Below are 22,076 nucleotides of genomic sequence, written 5' to 3'. Positions count from 1 at the left end.
ACCCTCTCGTTATTACAAAGCCTGGTTCATGTAGCCCCTGGTTGTTCACTCTGTTCCTACATGCTACCTCTGTGCGACCAGTGTGGTATGAGATGTTGTCCTCCCCAGTGTGAATATATATATGGACTGCTGCCAGTCTCATTCATCCAGTGGCAAGTATCACATGTTCAGTATCCCCATAACCCTAGGGTGGGAATTCTCCCTCATCAGTGGGGTGAGGAGGAAGATTAAAACACTAGGGAAGACCTCCAAAATCACAGTAAGAAATCATTTCTTAAAAATTTCTGGTGAGTTTTCTTATTTTTCCAGACCTATCTGTGAATTTCTACACCAATTTCTTCAAACTTTTCCTTATCTCCAGCCTTCGGAGGGGGGGGACCATTGAAGTGTACTCGGTGAAGACCTGGCATGACTCAAAGCCATTATGTCTTTAAGTTCTCTTGCCCTTTCCCCAGCCTTTGGACGGTTATCACAGTGAGTGGAGCTCTCTTGATAATGAAATTTCTGGCTTCCCTATTGGCCTTTTCTGACACCCAGGGGGAGAATGGGGGCTGACACCTTGTTACAATTTTGTGAGGGTGGAAATCTAAGGCTCTCCATTCAGCCTTTGCTGGCAAGTGTGGGGATAGTATCACATTTTTTTTTTTTCTGTAGTGGTTGGTGGGAATAGTGAAGTTTTTGTCTAAATAGATTCCTGTCTTTCTAAGCTGACCATTTTTTAGTTCTTTTGGCCTTTCTCGCAACTTTTATTTTTTGTGCCATTGGTGTTTCTAGTTTGCTAAATTCTCCAGCACTGGAAGATGAGAAAAAAAGAAAATCCATAGAACTCAATCTTGTGTTCTTCCTTGGGTCCTCCTAGCCAGTCTGCCTTTTTTTCTCCACCTTTCAGAGTCTTCTTATATTTGTTTTACATATAGTGTCCTGGATTTTAATATGTACTTGGCGGGAGGAATAAGGGAAAATTGTATGTATTCCATATTTCCTGGAGAAGTCACTCAATAGCCAGACATAAATTGGGAAGTGACATATTATTATTTCCAAAATTTTAAAAAGAAATTGGTCTTAAAGAATTTTAAAATTATCTCTTTCATTTGAAGTGTACTGTTTTATTTAAATGGGAAATATAAGTTACACACTAGGATGATTTTACAAACTATCAATATACATTCACTAATAAGGGATATTTTGTCTTGTCTTATCAATGTGTTCTTAATGTTCTTAATTTTAAAATTAAAAATTTAACATTAAGACAAGCTATGTTGTATTTTTGTTTCCTGAGAAACTAATATGCTTCTCTCACTTAATATTAAGAATTACATAATTCACTATACTTCCATATTCTCTTTCCTACCAGCCCACTAAGACCTAAATTTTGTTCTTAATTTTAATTTGTTTGATACCTTGGTTTTTTCTCTGGCATTCTTACTGCTTCATGATCCTTATTACATAGCTGTTAGTCTTTGCTTTGATTATGGCTTCAAAATAAACTATCTAAAATGTATTTTGAAAACAGGTGAGTTTAAAACAGTGGGCTTCCTAAAATTTATTTAGGAAAGATTTACAAGAGACAATCTGGCTGAAGGGATGGATATTCTAGGAGACTTCTGAAGCTGTATTCAGTAAGTATATTATGTTTATTTAGATTGTGTGTGTGTGTGTGTGTGTGTGTAGCTATGAGTTGGAATATACTCAGTACATTCAGTTTCAACCACTCATTTGTTTATTCAACAAATATTTATTGAATGCTCACCAAACACTGTTCTAGATGCTGAGGATATAGCAGTCTTCTGCTGTCCTGGAGGTTCCATTTAACAAATGAAAGAAAATTATTGTTGGGCTGTCAAAAATAAGACACTGTCATCCCTTACAATACTGTACAGAAATTGAAGAAGGCACCCAACCAAAGAGGAAAAAAAATCAGAAAAGATTACACTAAAAGCAAACTTATAAAAATACAGATCTTCCCTTCTAATTCCATAAATTCAAACTAATAGAAATCATTAACTCATTAGTGTGCCTCAACATATGTTTTAGCTGTGAGATAAAGCAACAAGTAAGGAAGTTAAAAACCACTGAAAAAATGAATTTAAGACAATATGACAATTCTTTTCCTTAAATTTCTGTGAATTTAGAAGTTATCAATTCTTTTTGGGAGTGTATTATTAGATGGTGGAAAGAATCAGAATAAGATATAAATATCTGTTCTGTCAATTAACAGTGTGTTACCCCTTGAAATTATTTAACTTCTTTCAACCTAATTTTTTATCAGCAAAATGAGGGTAGAATACTTACCTGGGAGAATTAAATAATATGCCAAATTTAACTGTTTGCTTTATCAAAATCTCACTTAAATCTATTTTTCTCCTTCCCCTAGCCCTATTAATGTATGGTTATAATTCCCTTTGTCTATATATACATTCAACAGTTTTCCAATACTTTCAAGCAACATAAAATTGAAAAATGCTTAGAACTTTGTTTTCTGTAATTATTTTTTGACAGTGACAATTTATGGAGGAGGGTGATCATGAAATATTATTTTAAATGTTTTAAACTATTTTTAAAAATAAGAATTTCTCGTGTTAAGAGGAAATAAAGAAGCTGCTAAGAAATCCTACTAATCTAGTGGAAGTTATTCTACACAGATAATACTTTCACAGTCATAAATGTGGCTTTAAATAATAGATGGCACCATCTATAAACAATGAAATCCTTAATCTAAAATTCTCTTTTAACTCACTTATATGTTTATTTCAACTTATTAATCTTTTTTTTCTAGTGATTAGAAAATTGATTCATGCATATTATAAGGGAAAAATACAATGAATCCATTATCTCATTACCTAGAGAGAACTCATTTTGCGATATGTAATTCAATCCTATGTTTATGATACAATGAAAAATGACATAAAAACCTCCTGATAGCACATAATATGATGAGTTTCTTAGTTTCTTTCTTATAAAACTACTTAAAGTGAATAAATGGTAATAGGGTAAACCATAATATAAACAATCTAGTGGGCAATGAAGGCTGTAGCACAATGATGGGATATATGTATATAAAACTCTGATGGTATAGTCTCATCCACAGATAGTATTTCAAGTAACTAGAAGAATGGATGGAGTAGCCTTTAGGCAGCAATCACAGGAATATTATTTTTGTTAATTTTTATTTGATAAGTAGTAACAAGTCTTAGAAAGCAAAATCTGAGGTTAGGCCTCTGACAGTTTCTGGAGTACAGATATTTTATGTCTCCAATTAAGGGATGATCCATACATCTAAAGCCTTCAAATGAGCTTGGGATTCTCTGGGGAGTTACATCAAAAGATGCCTTGGTGAACTGATAATGAGATACAGAACCTTTAGCTTTTTGATCACAAGGTCATTTGTAAGCTAGGATGGGGATAACCAAAAGTCGTTATTGGTCAATACCTTACAAGAGCAAAATGAATTGCTTAGCTCAGTTCAGTTTTTATTACCATTTGAGAGCTATTTGTTACCAGTTATAGATCCAGTGAGTGACCCTTTACCACAAAAGTTCACTTGTCCTGAACAGGATCAAGATGTTTTTCACAAACCATAGAAACAAACTAATCTATGTGTGCCATTATTCTGGTTGTTTCTTATACTTTCAGGAAAGTCTGTTCATCTACTTTTACTAAATCTAAGAAAATGGATTTAAAATTTTACACTATAAGAAAAATTTTACTTGGGCTTTTCAGAATTACTAGTCTGCTTTAAGCCCCAGGTAGTTTGTATATCTTACAGATAAAGATGCTGTAATGTCTTTTTTTTAGTACTGAAAACCATGTTTGTCTTGTGAAAATTATGCAGTTTCATTGCTCTGTTTAGTGACGAATTGCTGTCTGGATTGTCTGTGCTGCACCTATTTTCTCTTTTACTAATGCAAGGCTTGTGGGATTATTCTGTGGTATATCTAAGAAACAGATGCTTTGTACTTCATATCAAAGTTAATTAGAGTTGATACTGATTACTATGTGTCTTAGTTTAAATAATCTCATATTATATATCTCTAATATGTTAATATACTTGCAGAAGTGAGTGACAAAAATTAAGGGGAAAAAAGTATTAAGGCCAAGTAGGTAGTAGTTCAGAGCAAATTAGACCTTCTTTCAAATCCTGGTGTTCTGTATCCAGGATTTGGGACAGTAGTGTGCACCTACAATACTACATAACCCAACAGGCACAAGGTTTCTGGTTATCCAATTCTGAAAAAAAAAATAATTCTATAGCTGAATATTCAGCAAGAACATAATGCCTGGCACAAAAATTGGCAGAAAGATTAATTACACGTATATCTGGCCTTCAGATAATAGAATAAACCATAAGCAAATAGAGAGCCAAGAATATTCTTGCTTTATAATCTCAGCACCTAAGAGAGCACCTTGCTGTGAAGCTGACTGAAGGTTTGGGTAATTACTGAAAGAATGAATGAATGGATGAACTGTTATATTATTTATATGTCCAATGGGTCTGCTGTGGAACTTTTTACAGATGAGAGAGCTTAACTGAAGCCTGAGAATCAGAGATTTACTGTAGTAATGAAATCATAAATCCCATGAAGCATTTCTACTAGGAAAACAGCCATACTAAATTAGACCAATTTAATTCTCTATTACCTGAAGCAAATATATTTTTGCACCACAAAGTAAAAAAAAACATTATATATGATCCCATTTTAATTTATTTTTGTGTAACTTCACTGTTTCTTCATCCATTATTATCCAAAATTCTGATTATTCATTCCATTAACTGGTTCTGGTAGAAGTTTTGAGAGCAAAGTTTAAAGTGAGTTCCTTGTATATCTGTATAATTCAATAATTTATACTTTTCTTTTTTGTTGTTACTTATCCTCAAGAGTGACTTCAAGTAATGCTTTGGCTGAAGCATATTTATAAGAATAGGGGTATTTATATTATTTTTTTCATAATTCAGCCTCTGATGTGTAAAAGGGCAGAGACCCTGTTAGTGAGTTTGTGTTTGTGTATGTGCATGGATATAAGCACTTGAACAAAATGTGATTCTCTGGATGGGGCACAGTGGAAAAGAAGTGTCACCATTTTTTTTCTCAATGTCCTTGTGTAGTAGAACAAAATGTTAAGTTCCTTGATTCAGCCTATCCAAACAAAATTCCATGCTTCCCATTATCATTGTAAAATTACTCTTCAGTATCAGCAACAGATGAAACAGGAGTGGACCTAGGAAAGGAAATTTACTTCATGTTTTTCTCATGGGTTTTCCTGATAATAATTGCCTGTGTTTTCCCATTTACCCTTAGCTTCGTCAGACACCCTTCACCACTTCCATAGACACATCCTACAGAGATCACGGATCACACAAAATCTACAGAAACAGGAAATCAAACTTCCTGAGTCCACTACAAAACACAGAAACTTGTTTCCTCTACATATCTCAAATTGGCAAAGCTCTGAAAGTGGATTCAGTGTGGAGCAGCTGTCGAAAAGACTAGAAGGACTGTGTCTCCTAATTTCACCTGAGCTTTCTTCCTTCAAACTACTGAGATGAAGGGAGCAGGGCTATTTGTCCTGCTTTCGAGTTTATGGATTGGGGGCTTTGGTCTTACCAACACCACGTATACTTGGACTACATCAGAGGATGCAAGCTCCCAGGAGAATATGGCCTCTGCTACAATTCCTCTAAATAAAGTGCTGCCAATCCCTCAGATCACGTCTGCTGAGATAGCCACAATTCCTGAGACAAGAACCTCTGAAGATAGTCTTCTAAAATCAACAGTGCCTCCCTCAGAGACAGGCACACCTCCTGAGGGTGTAAGAAACCAAACTCTCACACCCACAGGGAAGACAGAAGGGGTGCTGAAGTTACAGACGCTTGCCCTCCCAACCAAACCTAGCCTCAAGTTCAGTCCAAGAGAAGAGTCAGTGGTCCTTTCCAACTCTACACTGAAATTTCTTCAGAGCTTTGCCAGAAAGTCGAACCAACAGGCAATCTCTCCTGACTCGGTTGCAGGCGGTGTGGGAAATCGATCCCCACGGGAAACGTACCTCAGCAGAGGTGACAGCAGTGGAAGCCAGAAAACCAACAATCAAAAATCAAGCTTTGAAACAACTAGAGGAAAGTAAGAAACATTTTCTTTTTTTTCTTCTCCCTAACTATAAAGTCCACTGTCTCACTGTCAGAAAATGTTTTCATGGTCAAGATAAAATTCAATCACATTCCAATTAGATAAGGTAAATCAAGCAATACTTTATGTAATGGAGAAAAGATGAACAAAAAAATGCAGCAATTTTGTTTTAATTGAAGTGGTCAAAGTCACTTATAAAGGGTTTTTTACTGGAGTTATTCACTAACAGTGTAACTCCAGTGACTGTTAGTTGTTATTGTTAATTCAACTCAAGGGTATGTTGGTGGTGCTCAGAACTACACCCATCACATGAAAGAAAAAAAAAACAATACAGTTGGGATGTGAACAGAACTTCATCCCATGGATTTTCCAGTGAAAATAATCTTAAATTATTCCTAGAGAAAAGTATCCACTGTACTTCGAGATTCTACAGCTCGTGGTCCTAGAAAGCCTGAGGCTTTCTTTTGCTAATCCTTTCCATCAAGTTCAAACCTTCTTACTCCTTATGTTATGTAATTGATAATGGTAGTAGAGTAAAGAAAACAGTTCCATCCCCTATGGACACAATGCTGATGCAAAGAAGCCTTGATAATGTCTTCCATATTTTCATTTGATCAGCAAATAATAGCAAACACTTTATGACATTTGTTCCTACTCTACCGCTCTGAGTGAATACACACACACACACACACACACACATATATATATATATATATATATATATATATATATATATATATCCTATCATTGAATCACTACCGTAACTCCATGAAGAATATTCTGTTATTTTTTTTCTTTCCAGAGAAGTTAAATAATTTAACCAAGTTCACCTAAAAGTAAATCTTAGGGCAAAGATTCAAACCCAGGTTGGGTGGCTGCAGCGACATGGCCATCTACCCCTACATGATATTTCTTCAGCCAGTGCAGACTGTTCTCCTAAGTGGGTAAATGAGAGTGACCAGTTTATATCCATGCCTATGAGCATTTAGAGGCTATCCTTTGTTTCCAGAATACAGCCCAGATCCTTACTCAGTTGGTCATACAATGCCATTCTTGATCTGGCTTCTGCCTACCTCCCCAGCCTCATCTTGTGTGACTTCCTGGCCAGTAAAATTTGTAGCTCTTGGGTCCACAGTATGCTGTTTGCTAAACCTGTCTTTGTTCCCTGATCGTCCCTTTGGATAACATCTTCTTCTTTTCTCACCATCTATTTCCTTTACCCCCAATAGTAATAGCCCTCTCAAGGCTTCTCAGGAAGCCCTCTCAGGCTGGTAGGTGGCCCTTCTAACTTTGAGAGAGCTCTCCTTGAATTCTTCTTTCACTGCACTTATAATAGTATATTACAATTAGAGTGAACTTTGCAATCTCCTTTCTTACAGAGATGTATTTTGAGTGCTGGCAAAGTCTCTGACTTATATTAGGTACATAATAAATATTTAACAAGCTGAATGTAAAATTTATAGATTAATATGTGAATATAAAGAAGAATCTTTCCCAAAGACATATTCTTATTTCTCTATGATGAAATCTGGCTGATTCATTTTAGGTTTTTGTTGTTATTGTGTTTGGGTTTTTTGTTTGTTTGTTTGTTTGTTTTTTCCTTACTGCTCTTGCAATTTTATAGTGATTCTAAGTAAAAGGAATACCACCTCTTTCTACAGGATTTTTCTGGCATATTTTTGTCTCATTTTGTACTTCCTCTTGTCCTAGTGCTGTAGAAACTCCTGGGTACACCAAAGCTGTGGTTTCCTATCTGGCAGAGTGGTTGTTGGTCAGTGACCAAGCACTTTGAAATAGGCAGGATAAAAAGAAGAAATTAGAATTAACATATTTGTGCATTGAGCAAATATTTGCTGAGAACGTAAACTGTACTCAGCAGTGTGCTTGTGCTGAGGGTAAAATAGTGAATGAAACCTCCCACCTGTTCTGCCCCCACGGAGTCTCCAGTTCAGTGGGAAGGACATGGGGAGGTAAAACAGTGAATCACAAATGCTGATGGAGAATCCAAATGGTGATAAACATTCTAAATGAAGCTTTTGAGAATATGTAACAGAGTGAATGGACTACTCTGAAGGCCAGTAAGCCATCCCTGAAAGGAGGATATTAGGTGAAATTGAAATGAGGTATTGATAGACATCGATTGCCTACTTACCATCTCCCACAATCCCAACTCCTGCACACATGTGCATGAATCTTCACCATCTCAGTAAATGCTTTGTTCCATAACTAGAAACCCTTGATGCCTCCTTGACACCTTTCTTTCCCTCCTAGCTTTTATCTAACCTATCACAAAGTCTTCCTAGTACTCCCTCCAGTATATCCTAAATCCCTCTCTACCTTTACTACACCATCCTTTGCTAGCAACCATTATCTACCCCAGACTGCTACCTTGTCCACGTTACCTCTCTCACCTCCTGTAATCCATGTCCCACACAAGTGAGGGATCTTATAACTTTTTAAAAAATAAATTTGACTAAATAAAACGTTAAAAAAAGGGGGGGGGGCGCCTGGGTGGCTCAGTCGTTTAGGCGTCCAACTTCAGCTCAGGTCACGATCTCGCGGTCTGTGAGTTCGAGCCCCGCGTCGGGCTCTGGGCTGATGGCTCAGAGACTGGAGCCTGCTTCCGATTCTGTGTCTCCCTCTCTCTCTGCCCCTCCCCCGTTCATGCTCTGTCTCTCTCTGTTTCGAAAATAAACAAAACGTTAAAATAAATAAATAAATAAATAAATAAATAAATTTGACATATGTCATTGTGTATATTTAAGGTGTTTAAACTTTTAAATTGGGTTAATGTCTTTCATTTGATGTAAGACTTCATCTTTTGTGACACATTATTTTACATAGTAATAAGAAAGAAAAGTATGACATTATTTCTTAGAATGTTTAGGTTTATTTATCATATATATGTCATATATATGTCATATATATATGTAACATATATATGTCATATATATGTAACATATATATATATGTTACATATATATATACCATATATATATATATATATATATATATATATTTGCATACTGAAAATGAAAATGTAAATGAAATTGGTTAAGGTATTTCCAAGGCAATGGCAAAAACCACTGTCTTACAATAGTGACTGAATGATGCCATGCTTTTATTTTATTATTTTATTATTTTTTATTTTAGAGAGGGGGCAGAAGGAAAGAGAGAGAGAGAGAGAGAGAGAGAGAGAGAGAGAGAATCTTAAGTAGGCCCCATATGCTCAGTGTAGAGCCTGATGAGTGGCTTAATCCCATGACCCTGGGATCATGACCTGAGCTGAAACCAAGAGCTGGATGCTCAACTGACTGAGCCACCCAGGTGCCCCATGACTTTAAAATATGTTCTTGATTTCAGAGATACTGTCTTAAAATCTGTGATATTTAGCATTTTGCTCACATGCTGAAGATTACTCAGTAGCTTTCCATTCCATTTAGAATAAACTCCTAAATCCTCACCATGGCCCACAAGGTCTTGCTTGATACTCCCCCTATCTCTATGATCTCATCTTTCAGCACACTCCAAGTTCATTCAACATCATTTCTTCCCATCGCATTGGCCTTCTGTGTGGGTACTGAACTTGTCAAGTCAATTTGCATCTCAAGGAAACTTCCTGTTTGCTTGTGCTAGAATGCTCTCCTTTCAGTATAGAAAGATTTCTTTTCCTCCTGCAACTTCATCTTTAATGTCCCTCCTCAATGAGAACTCTGATTATCTAGTATAAATTTACCATCCTTATTTTTTCACCCTTATTTTTTTTATGGCATTTACCTGAAATGACTTGATTAATTTCTGTAGGCAGTTATGTATTCTCTATCTTTTCATAAAAGAACATACATCCCGTGAAAATAGAAACTTTGCCTTTCTTATTTACTATTGCATTTACTGCCCACAACAGTGCCAGGCACCTAGAAAGAGAGCTCAACAAAACTCTGTGCAATAGCTAATTATTGGATGGATTTTGAGTTAAGGGCAGAGATTAAGACTAGAGATATAAATCTGGAAAATATAGAAATATGGACACTTGACTGAGGAGAGTTTTTTTGTTTTTGTTTGTTTCCTTTTGGGTGTTTTTGTTTGTTTGTTTTATTGAAAGAGAGGAGAGAACAAAGCAGAAACCAGGGCTAGTCAGAGAGTTTTCTACATTTTTTGTTATTTTATCTTATTTTATATACATAATGGTCATAAATATGGTAAAATGTTAATGAAAGGTGGCATACAGGAAAAAAAAGTTGAATACTGAACAAGAGGAACATTTTATTTGCTGAGTTTAATGAGGTGTCTTTTAGAACTTTATTTTTTTTATATAAGCTATGTAATTTGTTTGATGTACAAATAGGTAGCTTACTTTAAATGAGTTATGATTTCTAATATAATGTCTAAAATGGTAAGTTCTACAAATCTTTCTCTAGACCACTTGTAAATAAAAATTTTAAACACCACACTTTAAAAAGTGATGTTTAAAATTACAAAAACTAACCATTAAATTAATTCTATCATAATATGCATTTTTCTGCTTATTTCTTTGAATTACGAGTAGGTTCTGGATATGAAAAGTCTGATCAATTAAATTTGTATGTTGTCTCAGTTCATTGAGACTGCTATACCAAAATAACACGGACTGGGTGGTTTATAAACAACAGAAATTTACTTCTCATAGTTCTGAAAACTGGGCGTCTGAGATCAGGTTGCCAGCACGAGCAAGTGAGAGCCCTTTTCTGGGTTTCCAGATTTCGATTTTGGGCCTCTTTAATAAGGGCAATAATCCCATCAAGAGGACACTATCATCACCCAACGGCCCCAGTCCCAATATTATCATATTGGGCATTTGGATTTCAACATATAAATTTGAGGGAGACACAAACATTCAATTGATGTCGTGTGAATTTTGCAAACTTATTATCCAACCTAACAGCATCCAAAGGAAATTATTCTCACAAGCTGTAAAATTCTCAAGAGAAACACACCATATGTTAAAGAATATTTTTAAAAGTTCCTTGGGAAATTAATGCATCTCCTAGATTACTGCCAGTGAAAACTGATACTCAATATATTCTTTGTCTTAATTTTTTCTAATTAATCATCTCCTTTTTATCATTTCTTTGATATTTTCCTCACTAAATTACTACTGAATATATAAATACATATCGAATTATACATGCTGGAATTTAACAACTGCTTATATAGTCTAGGTGATTAAATGAGAAATTTTTGTATTTCCACACATTTTAGTTTTTTCAGTATGAAAATATTATTTTAAACATTATTTAAGAGGAAATGCTACAAGAGTCCATTTACAAAAGCAACTGGATTAAGTATGGAATAGAGCATCATAGTTTCTGTTTGCCTGCCTTTTCTGAGGCCTTCTGGTGTGCACACTGGGAGAGCCTGACACCTACTGGAATAGAAGCAGTTGACAATGTCCCTGAATGGCCTGAAGTCACAGTGTGGGGAAAAGAAACAAAAAATAAAATAAAATAAAATGAGATAAAATAAAACAAATTTATGAAAAAAGGTTATATTTAAGTACTTTTAAGAATTGTTACTTATATATGTATATATGTTGTACATTTCTAACTCAACGTATCTCTTAAAAATTTACTATCATTAGCTTTCAAAGTTAAAAAGTAGGTTGGATCAAAAAGCAAACCGAAATACAGTCCCTGGAATGGGGACGTATTCAGTTCATTCTCCTAAAATTTTACACTGAAAATATTGTATATATACAATAATTTGTGACTCCGAGGCCCTGTACCATAATCTATCATCAAAAACTCAATTATATTTATCGTAATGTGTCCACTGTAGAAGGCAAATTGATGATGCCTGACAAAAGGCTCTAATTGCAAACATTGGCATATAAAGAAAAGTTTCTTTTTAAAACCTAAATTAACCAGAAAATTAAAGTATCAGAATATCAGAAATTCCCCATGATCTGAGCTTTGTATGATTGCCTTTCAAAATTTGTTTTACATGGTATTTTAATAAAACTAATACTTCTATCCAAGTTTAAATATTATGTAGAATTTTGAAAAAGATGGACTATATAAAGGTACTTCCACTAAAATAAAATGAATCACAAACATAAATTTTGTTTGTTTGAAAATAAGTTATTTTCTTAAGGAGATTAGTATCTAGATGAACTTACTTTTGGACTAATAGCCAAAACTAAATACAAAAGTTTAATGATTTATTCGTGTGTGTTTTACATATAAAGAATCTTTTTACTAAATCTAAATACTTACCTTCAGTTTCTATTATTTCTTCTTTCATATTGTGTACATTTCCTTTGGAGAACTTTCTCATTGATGACTGGTGTTCTCATGTAAATTCTAGACTCTCATATTAATAATCTCATAATGGTGTTCTTGTTATAGTTCGATTAAAAAAATAAAGACAATAACATTTGGGAAGTATTTATGTTATAATTTTTAAGACTGTAGAAACATTTTGAACAGATATATATCTATATATATATATAGATATCTATGTATCAGTATATATAGGTATATAATCCACTAATAGATATCAGTATATATAGATATATAATCTAAGAGCTAAGCTTCATCATATGAAATGGATCTAAATGATGATGATAATGTTCTGTAATGGCTTTCTGGAAATTATTTTGACCCATTATACATACGTAATTATATATACAGATATATACATATACATATATATATATATATATATATATATATATACATATACATATACATATATATAATTGTGACTAAGATAAATTTATCAGGTCATTAAAGAAGTGAAAAAGGAGCCATGTCTCTCTATATAAGGCAAAATTGGAAGATACATAAATATATAAATAGATATACAGATATCTATTCCCTTCATAAAAAAATCCTACTAACTCTCTGACTCATTTAATCAGCAGCAGCAGCAAAGGTTAATTCATTTGGTCTCACAACCATCCTGTAAGATAGGTAATATTATTATATTTATTGTATATATGAAGACGGCACATTTCACGAACAAGGTAATGACTAATAGTTGTAGAGTCAAAATGTATAAGGAGGCAGTCTGGCTTCAGCATAAGTCAACAATTACATAACATGCCTCTCTATTCAGGAAAATTTTTTCCCTATTATTTTGTTTCATTATGTAGGTATCCCAGCCACTGCTCTTCCCCTTCCACTTCCTTCAGGGAAAACACAGAAACAAAACTCTGGACACAGAAATGCAATCTCTTTCAGGACACCTGGGTGGCTTAGTCAATTAAGCGTCTGACTCTGGAATTTGGTCAGGTCATGATCCTGCTGTTTGTGGGGTCGAGCCCAGCATCTGGCTCCATACTGACAGCACGAAGAGCCTGCTTGGGACTCTCCCTCTCCCTCTCTCTCTCTGCCCACCCCCCTCTCTCTAAAAATAGTACATAAACTTAAAAAAAAAAGGAAATTCAACATTCTCTTCCTTTGCCTGCATTTGTGGAGTAAAAGAGAATGAAAATATTGTTCAGGAGGCCACCCTTCATCATCAGAAATGACCTTCCAAATCTGACTTACAGGGGTGGGAAAAGCATGTGTTTATGATGGCTGTGAAGCTGAGAGAAATGCTTTCTTTCCCTTCTCTTCCCTTTTCGTCCATTCATATTGTAGCATGTGACAGAATCCCCTTCCTTTTTAAAGCTGAATAATATTCCATTGTAGATAGACAGATGATAGATAGATACATATATACCACATTTTGTTTTTCCATTCATCTGTCTGTAGGCCCTTTGATTGTTTCCACCTTTTGGCTATTGTTATTCATGATATTTTAACGATGTTCTTAAATTAGGATAATGCGCTAGGGAGAACATTTCCCCCGACTAGTGGTGTTATCTGAAATCTGTCCTCTTCTTACAAACTTAGAAACACATATTTATCCTCTGGAACTTAGTAATTAGACTATTGAACTAAATAAGGCTTTATTTGATATTTTCCTCCCTAATTATTGACACCAACAATTTTAGGCTTGTTAGGATATATTCTTGCCTTTAAAATAAATTCCTTTTTACTAATTTATATGACAGAAAGAGATAGAAAGAGAAGGAGTTGACCACATATGTTATTGAGTGGAGAAATGAGCAGGTTGGATTTACAAAAGTAGCAAATACTTGCCATTAAAAACACATGACTACTTTTGATATATTTAGAATATGTCTATTTCACTTATCACTGAATTTGGTGGGGATTTAATTGTTATGTATTTGAGGGGTTTAGTGTCGTTCAATGATGTACATCAATTCATAATTTTGCTGTTAGTAATGGTCACACTCAGTTCAGGTAGGTTTTTGTTGGGATGTATTTCCATACAATCATCATCCTATAATTAAAACAAACGTGTTCTTCATAAGATAAATCAGTGGCAGAATGAATGAATTATTCTCTTGTGAAGATTAATTAATATTTTTATCTATAAATTAAATCCCATGGGCAACTTAGCCCTTTCCCTGAAGCATTTATGAGTTCATTCATACATGTATATATTTTTATCATATGTAATTTTTAGTCATCTTTAGTCACAAGGTAAAGAATGATTCTCAAGTCAGGGGGGCATAGGTGGATGTTAGGTGAGGTGTGGGAAGCTGATATGAGAATTACAAAACAATCCTCTTTCTTTGAGAATGTTTTAATTTTCAGAGGTAGCCATGTCTGTCTTGCTTGGTTTCATTTTCCTCTTGTTCTTCTTTGAATTCTTAAATTCATCTCAATAAGGAGATGACAGAAAACAAAATCATAAAGTCCTCTCCGTTCAGAAAGTCCCCCCAAACATAAATCTTCTCCAACTTCTTAGAAAAAATTACATACCATTGGCAACTTTATGGTGGGGGCTTTATTGATGTCTCGTGAATATCCTCAGGACCTATTATTTTCATGCTATTGTGTCAACTCAAGCCACAGATTATCAGTATACAAGTTTAAACATTCAACCTTTTATGAATAGGATGGAAAGCAATTTATTAACCTGAGTTTCAAAGACTAGTATAAATGGACAATGTTAACTGATAGATTGTTGTCTTTTATTTATTAAAGAAAATATTCATTGTGGTCATTATTTAAATAAATCCTTTTTTTGCTTCAGTCCACTCTTGGTTCAGGATAAGAATGGATGTGATCGAGTCATGGTTTGGTCAGGATATGCTTCAAATGGCAAATCACGAGTTAATGAAAAACATTTTTTTTAATTTTGTCTGTTTACTAGCTCCTTGAAAGACTAGGTTTCTAAAACATTCCAATCAAAAGTACAATAAATTGTTTATTTACAATGTTTCTCTTAATTCTTTACCCACAAGATTTCAAGTTGTGTAAGTCAAACTAGAATCCTTTCTCTACCTTCTAGTCTGTGTGGTCTGCAAGCTAGGCTGGTGTTCATAAATAACCAAAGCTGCCTGCTTTTCCCTAGAAGAAACCTTTACCTATTAACTTGGAAAATCCAAAGAATTGGGGCACCTGGGTGGCTCAGTCTGTTGAGTGTCCGACTTCGGCTCAGGTTATGATCTCGCGGTTTGTGAGTTCGAGCCCTGCATCGGGCTCTGTGCTGACAGCTCGGAGCCTGGAGCCTGTTTTGGATTCTGTGTCTCCTTCCCTCTCTGCCCCTTTCCCCACTCATGCTCTGTCTCTCTCTGTCTCTCAAAAATGAATAAACTTTAAAAAAAAATTAAAAAGAAAAAAAAAGAAAAAGAAAACCCAAAGAATCAATACAAGCTTTTTTCAGTACATGTTGCCGCACAAAAGAAACGGTGTTATTACCCTTAAAGAGAATCCCAAATGCAGTCTTCTATTTGTAGGGTTACGACCCCATGGAAAGCTAAACACTTCAAAGTAACTGCTCTCCATCTACCATAATCAGTCTGGAAAGGTAAAAAGACTCCTAGATTTAAGCCAAATGTTTGTCTGGGATCATTACTTTTGCCTTTATACTGCCTGTCACTATTTTATCTTGCTTAATTTTCTAGTTTTAAACTTATGTTTTCCAATAATTTTGTTTTAAAGTTTCAATTTACATTTTTAACATCCCTTAATAAGCTTATTTCATCAGTAGCATAAACCTAATTATGAGTCACACCAGGGGCTCTTTTGCTGTGGATAGTTCTTTCAGTTTATACTGGATCAAAGATTTCTGGGCCATGAGCAATCTGCTGGTCTGCTTTTTGCCTGCTCAACTCTTTTAGTCATGAGATTGCTTTACTATTTAGAAATTTAAAAGATCTCTGCAGGCAACGCTGTGATTTATCCTCATAAGCGATATCTATATCTATCATCTATCTATTATCTATGTATGTATCTACTACCTATCTGTTATCTATCTATCTATCTACCATTTTTTTTCCAAAGCCCAGAGTATGTATAGATGATGGTACTTTTTTCCTGCCTCATACACACAATCCTCAACCATCGTGCAGCCAGTGCTTATTTGACAGACTATTTAACTGCTTCTGTTGAATTTAGTCATTCTCTGTATTTAGGATAGTCAATGGATTTGCATAAGAAATCTAACCACATATATTTTAGACCACTTGAATTTCTGTTCATTTATGTTTTAATATTTTTCCCTCTGTACTTCAGTTTGGATGGTTTCCCGTGTTCTGCCTCCAAGTACATTGATGTTAATGTCTAGGGTCCCAATGTCTGTTAAACCCAATCTAGTTCATTTTTATTCATATCTTGTGTATTTTTGTTCTATTTAGTGGGTTTTTTGAGATTTGCAATGAATTTATTCACTATGGTCATTTTGTCTTTTACAATATCGAATAGATTTAAATAGCTATTTTAGTCATTGGTTGCTAATTCAACATCTATGTCATCTCTGTTTTATTGTCTTTGTTCATTGGATTTTTACTCACATATTGGTCCTAGATGCCTAGTTTTTCTTGTTGTTCATTTTTTTATGCTGGGCTGATATGTTATGAACAGATTTTGTTGTCTTCCATTAAAGAGCATTGACCTCTGTTCTGACATGGAGTTATTTATATCAAGGATTTTTTTTAAGGCTTTGTGAGAGTGTGTCTAGATTATCCTTACTCTCCTGGATGCAGTCTTTGTTAGGTTCAGACAAATGCTCAGATGTTTAATGAGAACTATTCTCTTTGGCTGGTCAGAATTCTCCACAACTGGGTAAAATCTGGAATCTCTGTTCAGCTCATGAAGCTTTCTAATAGTTGTTCACTGGTGGCCTTGAAAAAACTATGCTTTGCAAGCACTGCGTGGTATTCAACCCAAGATTTAAGAGAAACCCTATGCTGACGTTTAAAATGGCATCTCTGGGAGAGGAGGGGAAGATGGCGGCATAGCAGGATGCTGGGTTCACCTCCTCCTGCTGATTGTTTAGATTCTACCCACATCTGCCTAAAACCCAGAAAACTGCCAGAAGACTAGCAGAGGACTCTCTGGAGCCAAGCGTAGACAAGAGGCCCACGGAAGAGGGTAGGAAGGGCAGAGAGGCGCCGAAACTCCAAAGGGAACCAGTTCTCCTCAACGAACTTGCTTATACTGTGCAAACGCCCAATGCTGTACTTCTGTGGATCCATCCCTCCGACCAGCCTGCCTCCATCCCGATGCTGCAGGGCCCCTCCTGCAGGGGACGCCGACATCAAAGTGAGCTGAGTCTGCCCCTCTTGCCCCTGTGCACCTTGCAGATCCACCCTGGCTAATATGCCAGATCCCATCGAAGCAGCACCACAAGCCTGGCAGTGTGTAAGTAGCCCAGACAAGGGCCACACCACTCCACAGTGAGTCCTGCCCCTGGGAGAGAGGAAGATAAGGTACACACCAGTCTGACTGTGGCCCTAGTGGTGGGCTGGAGGCAGACATCGGGTCTGGTTGTGGCCCCACTCACCAACACAAGTTACTCTGCACAGCACAGAGGAAGTGTCCTGCAGTTTGGAGCCACCTCAGAGAATACCCCAAATGATGAAACGGAAGGATTCTCCTCAAAAGAAACTCCAGGAAGTAGCAACAGCTAACAAATTGATCAAAAACGATTTACAATATAACGGAACAAGAATTTACAATAATAGTCATAAAATTAATTGCTGGGCTTGAAAAAGCATAGAGGACAGCAGGGAATCTATTGCTACAGAGATCGAGGGACTAAGAAATAGTCATGAGGAGCTAAAAATGCTATAAATGAGGTGCAAAATAAAATGTAGGTGGCCATAGACAGATTGAAGAGGCAGAGGAGAGAATAGGTGAATTAGAAGATACAATTATAGAAAAAGAGGAAGCTAAGAAAAAGACAGATAAAAAAATCCAGGAGTACTAAGAGAACTAAATCCACAGAACTAAGTGATGCAATCAAACAGAATGATATTTGTATCATAGGAATTTCAGAAGAAGAGACATAGAAAGGGGCTGAAGATGTACTTGAAAAAATCATAGCTGAGAACTTACCTGATCTGGGGAAGGAAACAGGTATTGAAATCCAAGAGGCACAGAGAACTCCATTCAGACGTAACTTAAATCAATCTTCTGTACAACATATCATAGTGAAACTGGCAAAACACAAGGATAAAGAGAAAATTCTGAAAGCAGCTAGGAATAAACACACTCTAACTTATAAAGGGAGACCCACAGAGCTAGTGGCAGACCTATCTACTAAAACTTGGAAGGCCAGAAAGGAATGGCAGATTTCTTCAATGTGATGAACAGAAAAAATATGCAGCCGAGAATCCTTTATCCAGCAAGTCTGTCATTCAGAATAGAAGGAGAGATACAGGTCTTCCCAAACAAACAAAAACTGAAGGAATTCATCACCACTAAACCAGCACTACAAGAGATCCTAAGGAGGATTCTGTGAGTGAAATGTTGCAAGGACCACAAAGTACCAGAGACATCACTACAAGCATGAAACCTACAGACATCACAATGACTCTAAATCCATATCTTTCTATAATAACATTGAATGTCAATGGACTAAATGCTCCAACCAAAAGACATAGGGTATCAGGATGGATAAAAAAACAAGACCCGTCTATTTGGTGTCTACAAGAGACTCACTTTAGACCTGAGGACACCTTCAGATTGAAAGTGAGGGGATGGAGAACTATCTATCATGCTACTGGAAGTCAAAAGAAAGCTGGAGGGAAGATGGCGGCATAGGAGGATGCGGGGCTCACAGCGCGTCCTGCCGATCACTTAGATTCCACCTACACCTGCCTAAAGAACCCAGAAAACCTCCAGAGGATTAGCAGAAGGGAGTCTCCGGAGTCAAGTGCAGACTAGAGGCCCACGGAAGAGGGTAGGAAGGGCGGCGAGGCGGTGCGCGCTCCACGCACTGGCGGGAGGGAGCCGGGGCGGAGGGGCGGCTCGCCGGCCAAGCAGAGCCCCCGAGTCTGGCTGGCAAAAGCGGAGGGGCCGGACAGACTGTGTTCCGACAGCAAGCGCGACTTAGCGTCTGGGAGGTCATAAGTTAACAGCTCTGCTCGGAAAGCGGGAAGGCTGGAGGATAAAGGGAGGGAGAGCTGCTGAGCCCCCGGACGGCAGAGCTCAGCTTGGCGGGGAACAAAGGCGCCAGCGCCATCTCCCCCGCCCATCCCCCAGCCAAAATCCCAAAGGGAACCAGTTCCTGCCAGGGAACGTGCTCGCTCTGCGCAAACACCCAACTCTGTGCTTCTGCGAAGCCAAACCTCCGGCAGCGGATCTGACTCCCTCCCGCTGCCACAGGGCCCCTCCTGAAGTGGATCACCTAAGGAGAAGCGAGCTAAGCCTGCCCCTCCAGCCCCCGTGCACCTTGCCTACCCACCCCAGCTAATACGCCAGATCCCCAGCAACACAAGCCTGGCAGTGTGCAAGTAGCCCAGACGGGACACGCCACCCCACAGTGAATCCCGCCCCTAGGAGAGGGGAAGAGAAGGCACACACCAGTCTGACTGTGGCCCCAGCAGTGGGCTGGGGGCAGACATCGGGTCCGACTGCGGCCCCGCCCACTAACTCCAGTTATACACCACAGCACAGGGGAAGTGCACTCCAGGTCCTCACCAAGCCAGGGACTCTCCAAAATGACCAAACGGAAGAATTCCCCTCAGAAGAATCTCCAGGAAATAACAACAGCTAACGAACTGATCAAAAAGGATTTAAATAATATAACAGAAAGTGAATTTAGAATAATAGTCATAAAATTAATCGCAGGGCTTGAAAACAGTATACAGGACAGCAGAGAATCTCTTGCCACAAAGATCGAGGGACTAAGGAACAGTCACGAGGAGCTGAAAAACGCTTTGAACGAAATGCAAAACAAAATGGAATCCACGATGGCTCGGCTTGAAGAGGCAGAGGAGAGAATAGGTGAACTAGAAGATAAAGTTATGGAGAAAGAGGAAGCTGAAAGAAAGAGAGATAAAAAAATCCAGGAGTATGAGGGGAAAATTAGAGAACTAAGTGATACAGTAAAAAAAAATAATATACGCATAATTGGTATCCCAGAGGAGGAAGAGAGAGGGAAAGGTGCTGAAGGGGTACTTGAACAAATTATAGCTGAGAACTTCCCTGAACTGGGGAAGGAAAAAGGCATTGAAATCCAAGAGGCACAGAGAACTCCCTTCAGATGTAACCTGAATCGATCTTCTGCACGACATATCATAGTGAAACTGGCAAAATACAAGGACAAAGAGAAAATTCTGAAAGCAGCAAGGGATAAACGTGCCCTCACATATAAAGGGAGACCTATAAGACTCGTGACTGATCTCTCCTTTGAAACTTGGCAGGCCAGAAAGGCTTGGCACGATATCTACAGTGTGCTAAACAGAAAAAATATGCAGCCGAGAATCCTTTATCCAGCAAGTCTGTCGTTTAGAATAGAAGGAGAGATAAAGGTCTTCCCAAACAAACAAAAACTGAAGGAATTTGTCACCACGAAACCAGCCCTACAAGAGATCCTAAGGGGGATCCTGTGAGACAAAGTACCAGAGACATCACTACAAGCATAAAACATACAGACATCACGATGACTCTAAACCCATATCTTTCTATAATAACACTGAATGTAAATGGATTAAATGCGCCAACTAAAAGACATAGGGTATCAGAATGGATAAAAAAACAAGACCCATCTATTTGCTGTCTACAAGAGACTCATTTTAGATCTGAGGACACCTTTAGATTGAGAGTGAGGGGATGGAGAACTATTTATCATGCTCCTGGAAGCCAAAAGAAAGCTGGAGTAGCCATACTTATATCAGACAAACTAGACTTTAAATTAAAGGCTGTAACAAGAGATGAAGAAGGGCATTATATAATAATCACAGGGTCTATCCACCAGGAAGAGCTAACTATTATAAATGTCTATGCGCCAAATACCCGAGCCCCCAGATATATAAAACAATTACTCATAAACATAAGCAACCTTATTGATAAGAATGTGGTCATTGCAGGGGACTTTAACACCCCACTTACAGAAATGGATAGATCATCTAGACACACAGTCAATAAAGAAACAAGGGCCCTGAATGATACATTGGATCAGATGGACTTGACAGATATATTTAGAACTCTGCATCCCAAAGCAACAGAATATACTTTCTTCTCGAGTGCACATGGAACCTTCTCCAAGATAGATCATATACTGGGTCACAAAACAGCCCTTCATAAGTTTACAAGAATTGAAATTATACCATGCATACTTTCAGACCACAATGCTATGAAGCTTGAAATCAACCACAGGAAAAAGTCTGGAAAACCTCCAAAAGCATGGAGGTTAAAGAACACCCTACTAACGAATGAGTGGGTCAACCAGGCAATTAGAGAAGAAATTAAAAAATATATGGAAACAAACGAAAATGAAAATACAACAATCCAAACGCTTTGGGATGCAGCGAAGGCAGTCCTGAGAGGAAAATACATTGCAATCCAGGCCTATCTCAAGAAACAAGAAAAATCCCAAATACAAAATCTAACAGCACACCTAAAGGAAATAGAAGCAGAACAGCAAAGGCAGCCTAAACCCAGCAGA

At 37.0% G+C, this 22,076-nt stretch overlaps 1 protein-coding gene across 4 annotated transcripts in view; it reads left to right on the top strand.

The window, feature by feature from the left end:
• The first annotated feature begins 178 nt into the window (after nt 1-178).
• The window catches only part of MMRN1 (multimerin 1), a 75,517-nt gene continuing 53,619 nt past the window's right edge, over nt 179-22,076 (top strand). The window contains exons 1-3 of one of the 4 annotated variants that reach the window (XM_042935891.1): nt 418-474; nt 1,552-1,619; nt 5,298-6,116. In XM_042935891.1, coding sequence (XP_042791825.1) covers nt 5,542-6,116 — 575 coding nt within the window. In that variant the 5' untranslated portion in view covers nt 418-474; nt 1,552-1,619; nt 5,298-5,541. Of the gene's footprint in view, nt 288-417; nt 475-1,513; nt 1,620-5,297; nt 6,117-22,076 lie in introns of those variants that run through there. The other 3 variants (XM_042935889.1, XM_042935892.1, XM_042935893.1) reach the window with 3 other exon arrangements.

The sequence above is a fragment of the Panthera leo genome, chromosome B1 (genome assembly GCF_018350215.1).
Source record: "Panthera leo isolate Ple1 chromosome B1, P.leo_Ple1_pat1.1, whole genome shotgun sequence".
NCBI classification, from domain to species: Eukaryota; Metazoa; Chordata; class Mammalia; order Carnivora; family Felidae; genus Panthera; species Panthera leo.
The sequence above is the reverse complement of the archived record's forward strand: the minus strand, read 5'-3'. Positions and strand labels throughout refer to the sequence as shown.